The sequence below is a fragment of the Hirundo rustica genome, chromosome Z (assembly GCF_015227805.2).
Source record: "Hirundo rustica isolate bHirRus1 chromosome Z, bHirRus1.pri.v3, whole genome shotgun sequence".
NCBI lineage: Eukaryota > Metazoa > Chordata > Aves > Passeriformes > Hirundinidae > Hirundo > Hirundo rustica.
The window spans coordinates 13,769,316-13,783,369 of record NC_053488.1 but is presented as its reverse complement, the minus strand read 5'-3'; the positions used below and the strand labels follow the sequence as shown (position 1 = coordinate 13,783,369).

Genomic DNA, 14,054 nt, shown 5'->3' with positions numbered 1-14,054 from the left:
TTGTTTAAGAAAAACAAGTCTTTGCAGGCTTAGACTTTGAAACTTGAAGTTTGGCAAGGGTTAAGGGCTCAAACCTGATGCAAGAACTTGCCAAATCACAGTGCTTATTACATAACACAGAAAAAGCTTAGATCCAAATATGCGACGTGGAAGAAACTTAAATTATGTTCCATTTCCATTCCTGTAACTGCTACTCCCAAGGACTAAAAAGGCCTATTGGCCATGGCAGAGTATTTGCTTTTCAAAACATATTTCATGCAGTTAATATGAGCTTTACTAAGAAAGCAGACAGGAACCTGGAGCTATAGAGCATATTTTCTGCTTTACTGTTCACAAAATTACTACCCCAATGTCTTAATTAAAAAAAAAAAAAAATCTGATGTAAAAGGAGTCCAGTTCTTCCATACTCATCCATTATTTCTAATTTTCTTGCTGTATCAAATAATTTATGCATAGCTACCTGAATTAACTCTTGAGTTTTTTGCTTTCCAGGTAACAACAGGAAGTATTCCAGTAAAAATGGCATCTGTATCAATCAGTCTTCCAGAACTGACCAGCAAAGGCAACCCACTGATGTACCTAACTGCAGTCACCACAGATGAGGTATACAACTGAACTGTGTTTCAGGGGTTTATCAGAACTAGAAACATCAATTATCTCCCCAATATTATGGCTTAGTTTAAGAGAATCCATGCTCTTTCTTCTTGTCCCTTCCTCATAAAGGAGGGACCACAATGCCAGCAATACACTAGCCTATTACTTGGCAGATGCGGAGTATCTGGATCTCTTCAATTAGGTCTTTCTCCAAGTTCCTGGGAAATTTATAGTAAAAATGAATTTTTTAGATGAGGAAAAACCCTTCAGGTCAATCTAGGGGGGGTGGGGAGGGGGAAGTGTCATAAGAATTATTTAAATTATTTACTTCTGACCCAAACCACATACTCTTAGTTTCCTAAAGAATTCAGTGTTCACAGTCTAGCTTTTATAGGCCACCATCTAATTCCAGAAATACATATTACTGTTATGAGTAGAAACTCCCAAGTAGCATGTCATCCAGTCTCATTCCTGCCATCTTTCCTAGGCCACAGGTGTTACTTGTGATGCTCAGATAAATCCATTGCAAATAGGGAAAATACCTTATTCTCCATCTTTCACAAAAGAGAACTTCAGAGCTTCCAAAGAACTGGTGAGTAAAACCCAGAGCTGCAGTAAGCAGGACATTCTGAGCTGAGGGAAACAGAGTTGACCTCCTGAGCCCATTGCTGTACTTGTGAGGAAAGCTGTGATGGGGTGGCATTCCTTATTTACAGAGCAAGAGCTTAGCCTATGGATGTTCTCATAGACACCACATCATCTTTAGCACAGCCTTCAAGTACTTAATTTGTGTGCACAAAATGGCAAAGGCAAGGGCAGAAAGTCTGGATGTTGCAAGAACATATTTTAAAGTGTATTTTTAATGCATGCTGTTTCCTCTTCTCGCTGTTTCCCCTGGAAGAACTGTAAGAACGTGAAATGTAGTACAATCAAATGCAAACTGGAAGACATTACACTGAAGGGAGAGTACTTTGTGAACGTGTCCACCCAAATCTGGAATGGAACCTTTGCTGCTGTGAGTATCAGTTGCACCTGTATGAGGGATCCAATACTCAAGTATTTTCAAACTCCTGATATTTTTCAAAGCTGAGCACAGAGACCTTACAGTCTAGAAAGGCCTTCCTTTACTTTATATTGGTTTGTGTTTTTCCAGATTGAAAACTTGAACCTAAAAGTAGTGAGGCTGCATAATGGAGCTGATAAAACTTCAGTCCAGCACAGAATCTAAGAAAATGCTGTGATAATACAACCTTCACACTGAAAATAACATTTCCTACATCTGTTAGATTCATTCTAGGGGAAGTACAGTTTCCACAAAACTCATCATAGGACAGCAGAGCACAGTATTGTTATAGACTGTAAAATAATTATGCTTTTAGCTTTTGAACATCACAGCCTACACTGGAATAATTTTAAATCCGATCAAAATACCAAAACCCTGTTAGTGCTACCAGTTTTATTTGATATAGAAAGTGCAGAAAACATCTTTAATTGATTTTTTGTGTTTATTAGAGTAGATGTCAAAGACACAGTCCTTGCTTAGAAACCTACAAGATGCTTAAAATATCCATCAGTATCTCTGCCTATTTTCACCATGCGTCACTCATCATGAATATCAGACTTTTGAAGTTAGACTGTGTTTGCTTCTTAGCTAGGCAACCAACCCAATGATTTTGGAGTCCTGGGTTTGCCTAATGCGTCAGGAACATGACACAGTCTCCTTAGTGTGTCTGGCAATTCTTGTGGCAGGTATTGACATTTAACAGCAGGGCTGTTGTCAGCTCCAGCATTCAGCTCTTAAAAAGAAAAGGTCAGGTTCATATTGTTAAATGTGTTACGGAAGTGTGCGATAAAAAGCACCAGTCTGTCTTTAGAGTTTGTATTTTTCTAATCAGCTGGGTCAAGACCATTTGTTAGTGCTGTTAGGTACGCTGAAGGTAGAGACCTGAACAAAAGGTCACTACCCTCACAAAAAAGTGACTGAGAATGGTTTGTTTACCATCACTGACCGATGGGAAGGAAAGTTCAAGTATCACAGTTCTCCTCGCCTCTCCCATTTTGTAATTTTCTATTTGATAGTCAAAATTCAGGGCAAATAATCTTGCAAGTACTCATTCAGTCATGCACACCGTCAGCCTTTTTATTTAGTGGAAATCAACCATTGTCCAAGAAGGGGATAGCAGGCTTGCCAGTACCTGCTAAGCAAAGAAAGAATGTGTTTAGAAACTGAGGTGCTTTGGATAGTGTGCAGGTGTGTTTCTAAACTTAGGTGTGCAGGATGCACCACTTGGGCAGATGGCCACAGTGCAGGGATGCAGTAACTCACACTGCAGAGAGAGTCAGTTTGGTGTGTTGGCCACTGCAGACCCTCAGCTGCCCATGGTACCTGGCCTCACCACAGAGAAACAGCTGAGGAGGCAAAATGACAGAGCAGGCATTGCCTTTTGTTGAGCTGGAGAGTGGCCCTGTGCTCCCACGAACCTGAGGGTATTCCTTGTGGAGCTGTAAAGGAGCAGCAGTGAACTGTCAGTGTCTACACAGCCATGCACCTCTCCCTCCAGTACATCCACAGAGGGAAGTGGGGCCTGGCACAAGGTTCCTTTTCAAATAGGAATTGGCTTAAGATTTTTGTCATCTTCTCTGTTTAAGCTGAGAGAGCTATGTCAGAATTTGAGACGTGGAGAGGAACACATAGTGAAAGGAAAAAATAAATGGGGAAAAACAGAAGCATTGGACAGAAGTGAGGGTGGGGGGAGGTAAAAGAACATCCAGTTTCCATTTCTTTCAAAGGCCAGAGATATATTCCCATCTGTCTTTTGTTGCTCTGTCTCTTTTTCTCACTGCTATTTTCCCCCATCTCTTTCCTGCTAGCAGCAGTGACAGCTTTGAAATAACTATAAAAAGGGTTACGTAAATAATTCCTTCTGTTTTGCTTGAACTGTACATTAAAGAAAAAGAAAAACCAGTTCCTCAATGTCATTGCTAACTGGAATTACTGATATATTATTATTTTGTTGGCTGGGGAAAAATATAAAAATAATTTTAATTTTCTTAATACTATCCTTTTATTTTCTGGCTGTGAAGTCTTCATTTCAAGGCAATAGAATAATTTTAGGATATCTACATTTTAATTGAGTTTCCCTATAACAGAGCTTTACAGTTGTTTTAATCTTCTCTTTCAGTTAATTTTCCAGACATTGCAACTCTCTGCAGAAGCAAAAATTGATACACATAACCCTGAGTTATTTATAATTGGAGAAAATACCCTAACTGTAAGTGATAGTTAATTATATTTTTTCAACTTCTCTGACTGTATTAAAGTGATAGTATTTAATTTTCAGTGTCCTTTAGGACACAGCAACTTGATTATGCTGAACTAATGTATTCTTCTGACTATATACAACTCAAGTTATCAAAATGTTTTCATTTCAGCCCACTGCTATGTAAACCAGACATAGTTAAAACCTGTAGGTCTCAAATTAATTGCAGAGCTCTGAGAAAAAGTCAGCTAGAAATTTCTGAAATTCATATAGCTTTCTGTTCATGAAAATATCAAAATTTGGACTTCTTGCTGCAATGGGATTAATTGTTGTAGATAAATGAGCTCTGGGAAACATGTTCACAAATCTGATTTATAGTCTTACTTCTATAAGTGTATGGTTTGAAGTTTCTACAGAAATATTTGGCAAAGGTCTCCAGAAAATAATCTCATTTGTAAAGGAATGTGGAATATTTTTAGCATTTGGAATAGCTGTCATATGGACAACGTGGACATAGCTAATCTCAAGAGAAGTTTCCATACCACAGCTTTATTAGTACAGAATTCTTTTTCCAAGCTTTCTATTTGCTATATGCAAACACAAAAAACAATGGAAGAATACAGTAACACTGTGGTACTGTTGTAATGAAAGAGCACACCTGATTCTGTTGGTCTGTCTTAAGAGGAACACCCTTCCATATGCATTACTAATTTCAGATTTATTTTTACAGGACTTAATAGCCTGTTTTATCCATAAAAAAACCCCAAGGCCATTAAAGAGAAAAATGCAAATTAGTAAATTAGTCAGATATCTGTAAGAATGTGCAGCATAGCCCATTCACAGGCAGTGGAGATTGATCTCTCTCAGTGTGTGATGCAATCTTCCAATACCATTTTTAATCATTGGTTTCTCATGGATCACTCTATTTCTTGTGAAGAACCTCTAAATAAGCCATTTTGTAATCAGGAAAACCTCTGGTGCCTGAAGAACAAAGGAAGTATGTTTTTGTAGAAAAAATACATGCCAGTATTTGAAGAGTTCTGAGTGCTTCAGTTTGGCATGGTATTATTTCTATTACAAGATGAAACTCATTACTATACAATGAAAATATTCCCAGTAATTGCACAGGCTTTTTAGGTAACTCATAAACCATGTATTAATAAGTATTTTTCCACATTTGAAGCATGGTACTACCAAATCTACATTATCAGAAGTTCCCTTGGCAATTTTGGAAGAATTAGAATTTAATTATTCAAATGATATTTGACAAATAAAAGTTAATTCCTCCCCCAGCCATGTGTACATGTACACATGTACAGCTGGACTTTTACACCTTTGAGACAGTAGCTGAACAGACCCTGAAGGTTATCCACAGGCTTCCTAGAAAACAAAGAGGCTTTTGGTGACTTCCAACCTGATCTTTATTCAGTGACCTCTTGTCCTGTGAGAAGTCTTGGTACATGTGCCAGGTTGTGGAGGTACATTCTCCCTACAGCAGACAGTTTGACACTTGGAGTCAGTATCTTTACTTCTTGTCCGGCCAACCAGACCCAGTCTTCCCTTCACACTTTCTTGAGAACAGGACAGTGCAGAAGCAAAGAGAGCTTATTTCCCTACTTACCGTAGTAATTTAGATGGATGCGGTAGGCTTCATCTAATTTAATATCTGCATTAGTCATCCACATTCTAGAAACCCTAGTCCCTGGAAAGAGCAGGTATTTCTGAAATGCACTTCATCTCCTAAAGATGATCGTGAAAATAACTGTGGTGAATTAGGCTTTTAAAAAAGCCTTTCCTCCTCTGGGAATCAAGGAACCTTGTTGTAGATATAACACCAGATGAGTTGAATCCCAGTCTCATGGTGTCTTACTGACCACAGTTTAACTTCAGGAAAGATAATTTGTTCTCAGGCATCAATTTTCTTTTCCTATAGTGGCACTTCACTGTTAATCTAATGTAGAAAGCATTACTAGGCAAACTGCATATATTAAATTGGATTTTTACATTGGATTAACTGGGTTGTTGTTTTGCCAAATAAATGAATATTGGCTTGTGATGCTATGTGGGGAAGCTGCTTAGGTATTTTTACATAAAAGCTTTCACATTTTTTCCAAGTTGGAAAGGACTGCCAGCTGGAGACCAGAATGTTAACCTGCTAGAATCATCATTATAGCCATTCAGTTAGAAAATACACAAAGCCATCCTGCCTTGGTGAAAATGAATACACATAACCACACCTAGCACAACAGTGGAGCCTTCCAACAGAAATTACTTAAATCACTGAAATGTCAGACCAGTGCAAGTTTCCCAGAAAGCTTAAGATTAAATTACTCCAGACAAATGCACTGAACAACCACCCTGAGAAAATAAACCAGTGTGACTTGTTTTATCATGTTTCAGGAAGGAAAAAAATCTTTCTACTAGCTGCATGTCGTTCCAAGATTAAATCCAAAAATTTGACAGTTCATAAATATTACAGCAATGTCTCCCTGAGAAACTGTTATATGTAATTATATATTTGGTTATACCTAAGCTAGATAGATAGGGTATTGCCTGAAAACTAGCTTCCAGACAGTATGCTCTTCTGGGAGCTCTCTGGTATTGCTTGTGGTTCAGGAAATGTAGGTGTGCTAGAGGTGCTCGTGTTTGACCCATACATCTTGCAGATAATTGATGCAGTTGACCAGGAGAACACAGATCACCGTGAGATCTGTCAAGTCATTAGTGGTTTCATAGAAGGTAGAACAGCAGGCAAAGGAGACTGAGGTACCTGTCCAGCAGGAGGATTGAACTTCAGCAGATGTGATGGTGTCTGGCCTCAGTGATTAGTACTGCCTCCTACAGCTGCCCAGCACAGATAACAGTCTCTGACAACACTTGGTGGAAAGTAGTGCGTCTCCAGCAGTCTGATTTTAGGGCTGTACACTAGCCTGCCTTCTATTCTCCACCCTCATGTAAACATGGCTGGTTTGCACAGGTGTGTGGAGCCTCTGAAAGGCCTCCTGTTAAAGAAGAGGCAGCTGGCAGGAGAGATTGGTTCTCTACCTGTTATGCACGGTCAAGAGTGATGAGGGCCTCTGGTCCTGGCATTGCTGTGCCACAGTGCAACAGGGACACCAGGGAAAAGGCTGTAATTGCTTGGTGTGTTCCAGTCATTGATCCTGGAATATGTGCAGTCCAGGCATTCTTGATCTTTGGTTTACAAATCCTACCTTATTTGCAGTTAACATTAACCCCTAAGACACAGTCTCTCTGCTTTCAGATCCCAGTTACAATAATGAAGCCGGATGAGAAGGCTGAGGTACCAGTAGGTGTTGTGATTGGCAGCATATTGGCCGGACTCCTCCTGCTGTTGGTACTGGTTGCTGTTTTGTGGAAAGTAAGTAGGTACTTGTACTCTTAAAACCAGAAAGGGATAAATATATTTGAGCTACTTTCTTTGGAATTTCTCTTCTCTTCTCTAGTGTGAGACAAAACCACATCTACAGTTTGGTGGTATGAATAATATTGCATTGGCATTACACCTTTGATAAATTTTAGAATGGTTTATGAAATGGGTCCTCATAGAAACTGACAACATGAAGATGATAAGTGAGCTGCCAATCATTCAAAATAGGGGCTGTGGCATTTACTTTCTTCCTTTTCACTCTGTCTGCCTCCTTCCATAATATCCCATTGGGGCTCTGAACACCCATGATATTCCCAGTGGGCAAGGGTGGGGATTACAAACAAGGTGGGAGAGGATATATACTGAACGGACAAAAGAACAGACAAAAGAAAGTGCATGGGCAAAAAGTAAATTACAAAGGTTACATAGAAAAAGGAGAAAGCTTTTCTGTGTGCCAGGGCATTGGTGTTTGAAGTGCTCCGTGGCACACCAAGGCATCATGGAAATGTCTGTATCTCAGCAGGGAGAAAACTGGCTAATCAGCACTGCTGCTCTAGCATTTAGTTGCACCAGGTAGGAGTTTAGGGCCCACCTCCTTTCATTTTAGGGGCATGAATTGTCTACAGATCAAGCTGTATAGTGTATGCATGCATGTGCATTTCTACCATCACAGTATTTAGTTTTGCTGAGAAATGAATTATCAATGACTGACTGCAATGTGGTGTTATTTTAAACACTTCTCACAGCTTGGCTTCTTCAAGAGACAGTATGAGAAAATGACACAGGATATAGAAGATGTCGATGAAATTGCAGAACTCACAAAGGACAAAGACTGAAGATGAGTTCCATGGATAAAGAGGAGATCTGAGCCACCAAGAGTAGTTGTGATCAGTCAGTTCTTCAGCTGGAGTGCCTTAAAACTTAGTAACATTTAAACATTTTTAATGAAAGTGTCTTTATAGATGAAAATATTTTACAGATTCTACTCTATTGTAAGAGTAACTGCAGGACAGTTTGGTTTTTTCAAAAATGATTTATAGTGCCTTTTCTTGTAATTTTTTGCCTTTCAAACAAACTTAACCCTTAGAACTGGCAGGTCCGGAGTATAAAGTAACATACTGTTCCAGCAGCCCTTCTCTTGAGCCACTGCAGAGTGAAATAGAAGAATTTATTTCAGATTATTGTGGAACAGCATCAGTTGGTAATTCAGTTGACAAGTACCACATGTGTTAAAGGACATTTTCTATTAAGTTGATGACGAATGTGTAGTGAATACTGCTTCCAAACTGGGAGAAGTAATTTTTTCATTGACTAGCTCCATCCTTATTGATTTAGAAGAATAATTTCCACCAACAAACCTTTGCTTTAAGTATTCTATAAACTGGGAACTGTGTATGAAGATGTCTGTCTGCGTGCTACAGGACAACTGGTTGTTCAAAGTCTTCCAAAAGTTCACTGTGTTTCTTGCACTAAGGTCACAACTAAATTACTGAAGGATACCATTTTGGGGAAATACTGCCAAATGGTATGTATAACTGTCTTCTGCCTACTTTCTCCCTGAGGAAAAAAAAAAAAAAAAAAGAATTTCATAATCACATACAGCATGTTCTCTGCAATGTTATTACTCATTTTCATCTTGAGAAGCACTATCACTACTGTTACGCTGGTCTTTATACTCTTGGTTCCTCTGATATCAGTTTGGCTCTTGATATAAATAGAAAAGACAGTCAAGATCTTGCTTTTAATTCTGTACTGAAAGATTTTGCAAGACTAAGAGTACAAAGAGATTTAAGGGGATAGCTGACTGAGGAATTGTGCAAGTTATACAAAAGGGGATAGTGAAGATCTAAGCTCTACAAAATGTTTACTGCATTTACTTCTTTAGCATCTCAGTGCCCTCCAGGAGACCAAAGTTCAGTACAACCTCCTTACCTGTCACATTTTTTTTGGTCCCACCTGTTCATGTCTTGATGAAGTTAACTTAATGTTTTATACAGTGAAGTACTGTAGTGCTCTGGAATGAGCTCTAAGCACAACGCTTGGGTGACTTTGTGTTGGTTACACACCTCAAGTTTATCACATGCTGTTACACTGCTTGGTTATAATGAAAGCTCAGTCTTACAAAGGCCCATGCTGTAAGACTGGTAACAGTCAGGAGAATTGGCCCTTGGCTGCCTTTCTCCATCATGCCTGGCAGTTACACTTAAAATTGAATGTGAGGGAAGATGTGGTTTTTGTATGTATGCTGCCATACAAGTGAAATTGTTCCCAACTTGAGGTGATTTACTTGAAGAGTAAAACATGCAAATGTGCCTGATTGAGAACACAAAGTCATGGTTTCTTCCCCCTAAAGCTGGATTGTAATTATGCTTAGGCACTTTTCCATTATTTTCTGAGGGACTAGGCTTAAGCACGTTTGAAAGTTTTACTCATTCTTTTTTAATAGCTAATCAGTCAAGAGCCAACCCTCTCTTTGGCAAATAACAGTTCATTTGCAGCAACAGCTGGATTATGCTCAGTGTAGTTTTATATGTGTTTTGAATTTATTTTGTATCTATGAAATGTTATGTTTTGGGATGTTTTGTTAGGGTTTTTTTTTTTTTAACATTCTGAAGAACAATTCAGATTCTTATATCAATTATCAAACAAGATTCTTGCCATCAGCTGAGTCTGTGACCAAAACAAATATTTTAGAAGTGGAGGAAAAAATAGCAATTGCATAAATCTAAAGAATAAGTTCCTGATTTGTAATTATAACTTTGAGGGCAAATGCTCTGAGAGTAAAAATAAAAATTTTGTCTGCCTCGATTCTTACATAAACTTGTGCCGAAAAAATAACCCCTACAGCCATGTATGCGGGAAGCTTCTACAAAATCAGGGTCATGCACTCCAGAGCAGAAGGGGAATTTCACAATACACCAGATGGTAGAATCTTCAATTTCTGGTGCTGCCTACAAGGGCAACTCAGGCATTGACCCAGATTTCCTTCTTCCACCTTCAGCGAGAGGTAGAGGTCAATATCCAATATGCAACTTCTTTGGGGATTTAACAGTTTATCAATCAGGTAGCAATGATTCAATTCACTAGTCTTCACTGGGTTATGTTTTGATATGGACAACATGATTATCTTTCCCAGGCATAATACTGTTTTTACAAAATAATGGGGAGACATAGCAATAGGTAAGGTTTTTGTATCCTAACCACTCCAAGTTACTAGTTTATTTTTCTTTTACAATTAATACTGAAATGGATAATTCAGTTTTTGTAATGGGTGAGTCTATTGCACTTTTAAGTTGGCACAGCCGCAAATAATACTGGAAATGTTATGTATATTTTGTATTGTGTGCAAGGGTTTGGTTTGTTTTTTATTTTTAATTTACTTTTTTAAAGCAGCATGTTTTAAATACTCTGAAATTTTGAGCTTCAGCATATATTTCTGTTTGTGCTTGCAGCAAGAAAAGTCAGCAATACCTTCCGCAAATTCAAGTTATATCTGATTCTAGTCTTGAAATCTAGCTGCTGATTTCCTGAAGTACTAGAATCAAGTCCAAAACCTGAGTTGGTTTCATATGAGCCTATGTATAAATTTGGGATGTACAAGAGAGTTTATAATAAAGTTGACTTCTAAAAGCTAGCATATAAGCTCTCTGGGAGGAGGGATTGTATCACTGTGGTGGCCTGTCTGATGGCCTAACAGCATTACTGCAATAAAACCCAAGACTACTGCTGAAGACAGACTCATTTATTTTTAAAACAGCACCCTAAAGAGAAGCAATGCTACTGAAAAAGCACGGCATAAAATGGGGCCAAATATGGCTTTGTCCCAGTAGCACACAGTGAGAACCTTAAGGGAATGACTCTGCCAGGTAGACAAAGATACTGCACTTGAAGTCTTGTAGATCACAGTCAGGACTGTAACATTACCAGTAAGCTGTACTGTTCTGTAACCCAATTCACATTAGTGCAAAATACGTGGAATGCTCTAGCTGAGTAGATGGTGTTAAGACATTACCATGGCCAGGCCTTCCTATAAACATGGGCTTATCATCACTGGTATCTAAAATAACACCCCATTCTGCCAGTCTCAGCACAGTATCTATTTACAGAACTGGTCAGCAGTAGCATGTCATGACTCTGGCTCTGGCTGCACCCCACCATACCTTGGAAAAGCTGAATTCAACTTTTCAGCAGGAACAATGTGGCAAAAGAAGAGAGGGAAGAACTTGGCACTATGAATAGAAAGATGACAGGAAGACAATACTGTCAGAAACTACCACCTGAAAACTACACACTTTCACTGAGCTTTTTATTTCCATTTTCAACTTGTCCATACTTTTAACAGTGGTACATAAACATTCAGGTAGGCTACCAGCTTTAACACTTCCATCATACAGTATCAGATGAAACTAATCTTAAGGTACAGAACTGACTTTCACCAAGTCTCAGTGTTTTGTAGAATTACAAGCCAGATTCCATATATACTGACTTTTGTATGTGCTGGTTTTGACTGGGGCAGACGTACATTTCCTGATAGTAGCTGGGATGGGGCTGTGGTTTGGATTTGTGCTGGAAACTGTTGATAACACAGGGATGTTTTATCTGTCACTAAGCAAAGCTCACAGCTTCAAGGCCTCTTCTGCTCTTCACCCCGCCTCACCAGCGACGAGGCTGGGGAGGCATAGGAAGGTGGGAGGAGACAGAGCTGCAACAACTGCCCGCACAGCTGGCCACAGGCCTTTGGAGTGTTTGGTGTTTGTCTTCCTGAGCCACTGCCACACACAGTGGAGCTCTGCTCTCCTGGGGTTGACTCAACCTGCCTGCCGATGGGAAGTGGGGAATGCATTCCTTGTTTTGCTTTGCTTGCTTGAGCAGTTTTTAATCTCCCTAATAAACTCTCTTCCAACTCAGCCCACAAAATTTCTCACTTTTCCCATTCCCTCCCCCATTCCATGAGTGGCAGAGTGGCAGAGTGAGTGAATGGCTGGGTGGAGCTCAGCTGCTGACTGGGGTTAAAGCACATCCAAAACCAAAAAAAAAAAAAAAAAAAGAAAGTATGAAAATGCATTTCAAAATCTATAGCTAACTGCCTCAATTTTTTATTACCTGTGAAAGTAAATTAAGCATTAGAAATGCTGAGTCATATTTTTAAGTGAACCTTTCAGTTCTCAGGTAATTGGTCAATTATTTGTATGCCATCACAGGCTTTAGTATGCTAACAGTTTTAAAAACGTACTTGCCTCTTAAATTAGTCAAAATGGAACTTTTATAAAAAGAACTGCTATAAAGATACATTGGCTTGCTAATTTTTGTAACACTTGGTAAGATCAAATTTTATGGTGTGTTTGTTTTTCAAAAAACAGGCCTAGGGCACTCAAAGATACTGGTAATTTATCAGCCTATTCTGAACTCTTTTCAATGACATCCACAGGAGACTTAATTGTACTTAATGGCACTTTATGCTCAAGACTATTTTTCACAGCATTTTAAGAGAGAAAGGGCAGCACTCTCTGCTTTAACATACAATTTGTTAAAAATTAGATTTAGCAATTCTTTTTAATGCTTCCAAAGCAACAAATGAATGTGCTCCTCTATAAAACTACAGTGTTCTTGGAACAGCCATGCATAAAGGTGAGCAGAGAGAAAGGCCAAAAATCTAGTTCAAAGCTGAGCAATCTAAAGGCTTCATTCCGGAGTGCAGCAGTGGCACTTTCACAAGCAACAGCCGAAGCCTGTATTTCCCAGCACGGCCAGCACCTGAGTGGGCCAGGAGCTGCTCCTCCTGCCTCAGCCATCTCTCGGCTGCCATCTCCTGGGTAGGCGCCTTATAAAACAACCCCATCCTCCCCCGCCCCCTCATTCCATGACAATCCAACAGTTACCGTTTTCATCGTATGCATCAGGCTGAGCTTCTCTTGAGAACAGAGCACAATGCTCAAAATCAGGAAAGGAAACTCTTAAAATCAATCAGGGCTGGTATATGGATGTTCAGCCAGCCAAAGGGGTCGATCAGTGTATTCAAATTCTGCCAGCCAAGACTAAGGCATCTTTTCAGAAGGACAAATTGTCATTCTGAAGACATGCACTTCCCTTCCGTCCATACACAGCCCTCATCTGGCAGATCTCTACAGGAATCACATGGTGACACTCTGGATCTGCAGCATTTGTCTCTGGGAACTTCCCTCTGTACCAGAGCCACCAACTTGACACAGCTCATCTCACGTAGAGGTAGGAATACCCTTCTGTATGGACAAGGAAGAGAAACAGCTGGACTCATTCCAGAAAGCTGGGGTCTTCCTTGTAGATAGACAGATCTGCACTGTTTATCATCCCACTCAATGGACTTCACCATAACACAGAGTAGCCCTCATCCAGCACTGTAGTTCTGCAAGTGTGGACAGCAGGAAAAGTGCAGCTGCATCTTTTCCTAACACACAGTGAGACACAGCTGGGATTGATCCCCTGGCCTGGCAGTTTGGGTCTTCTAGGTCACTTCAGACACAGCTTAAGCATTTATCTTAGAACACAGTAATCTGTCCTCTTACAATACTGCCCCAGCAGAGAGAGTAGCCCTGCAGAGGGAGACAGAACACTGAGTTCAGAGCATGGACTTAAATTTCAGTGAGATACATTTTACCTCTAATTAGCACACCATCCCTCCCAGAGACATTTCCATTTCGCTTTTACATGCCAGCTGAAGAACCCAAAGTTACACAAGACTGATATATCATTGTTCCAGAACAAAGCAGTACTTGCCTCATGCACAGCTAGGGACAAAAAATGACATTTCATTGTCTTTACCATGGCAGCATACA

The 14,054-nt window shown here is 39.6% G+C and overlaps 1 protein-coding gene across 1 annotated transcript in view; it reads left to right on the top strand.

The window, feature by feature from the left end:
- Window positions 1-12,262, top strand: part of ITGA2 (integrin subunit alpha 2) — a 71,072-nt gene extending 58,810 nt beyond the window's left edge. The window contains exons 25-30 of the mRNA XM_040090107.2: window positions 493-603; window positions 1,082-1,186; window positions 1,496-1,609; window positions 3,777-3,866; window positions 7,117-7,233; window positions 7,989-12,262. Coding sequence (XP_039946041.1) covers window positions 493-603; window positions 1,082-1,186; window positions 1,496-1,609; window positions 3,777-3,866; window positions 7,117-7,233; window positions 7,989-8,078 — 627 coding nt within the window. The 3' untranslated portion in view covers window positions 8,079-12,262. The remainder of the gene's footprint in view (window positions 1-492; window positions 604-1,081; window positions 1,187-1,495; window positions 1,610-3,776; window positions 3,867-7,116; window positions 7,234-7,988) is intronic.
- The last annotated feature ends 1,792 nt before the right edge of the window (window positions 12,263-14,054 follow it).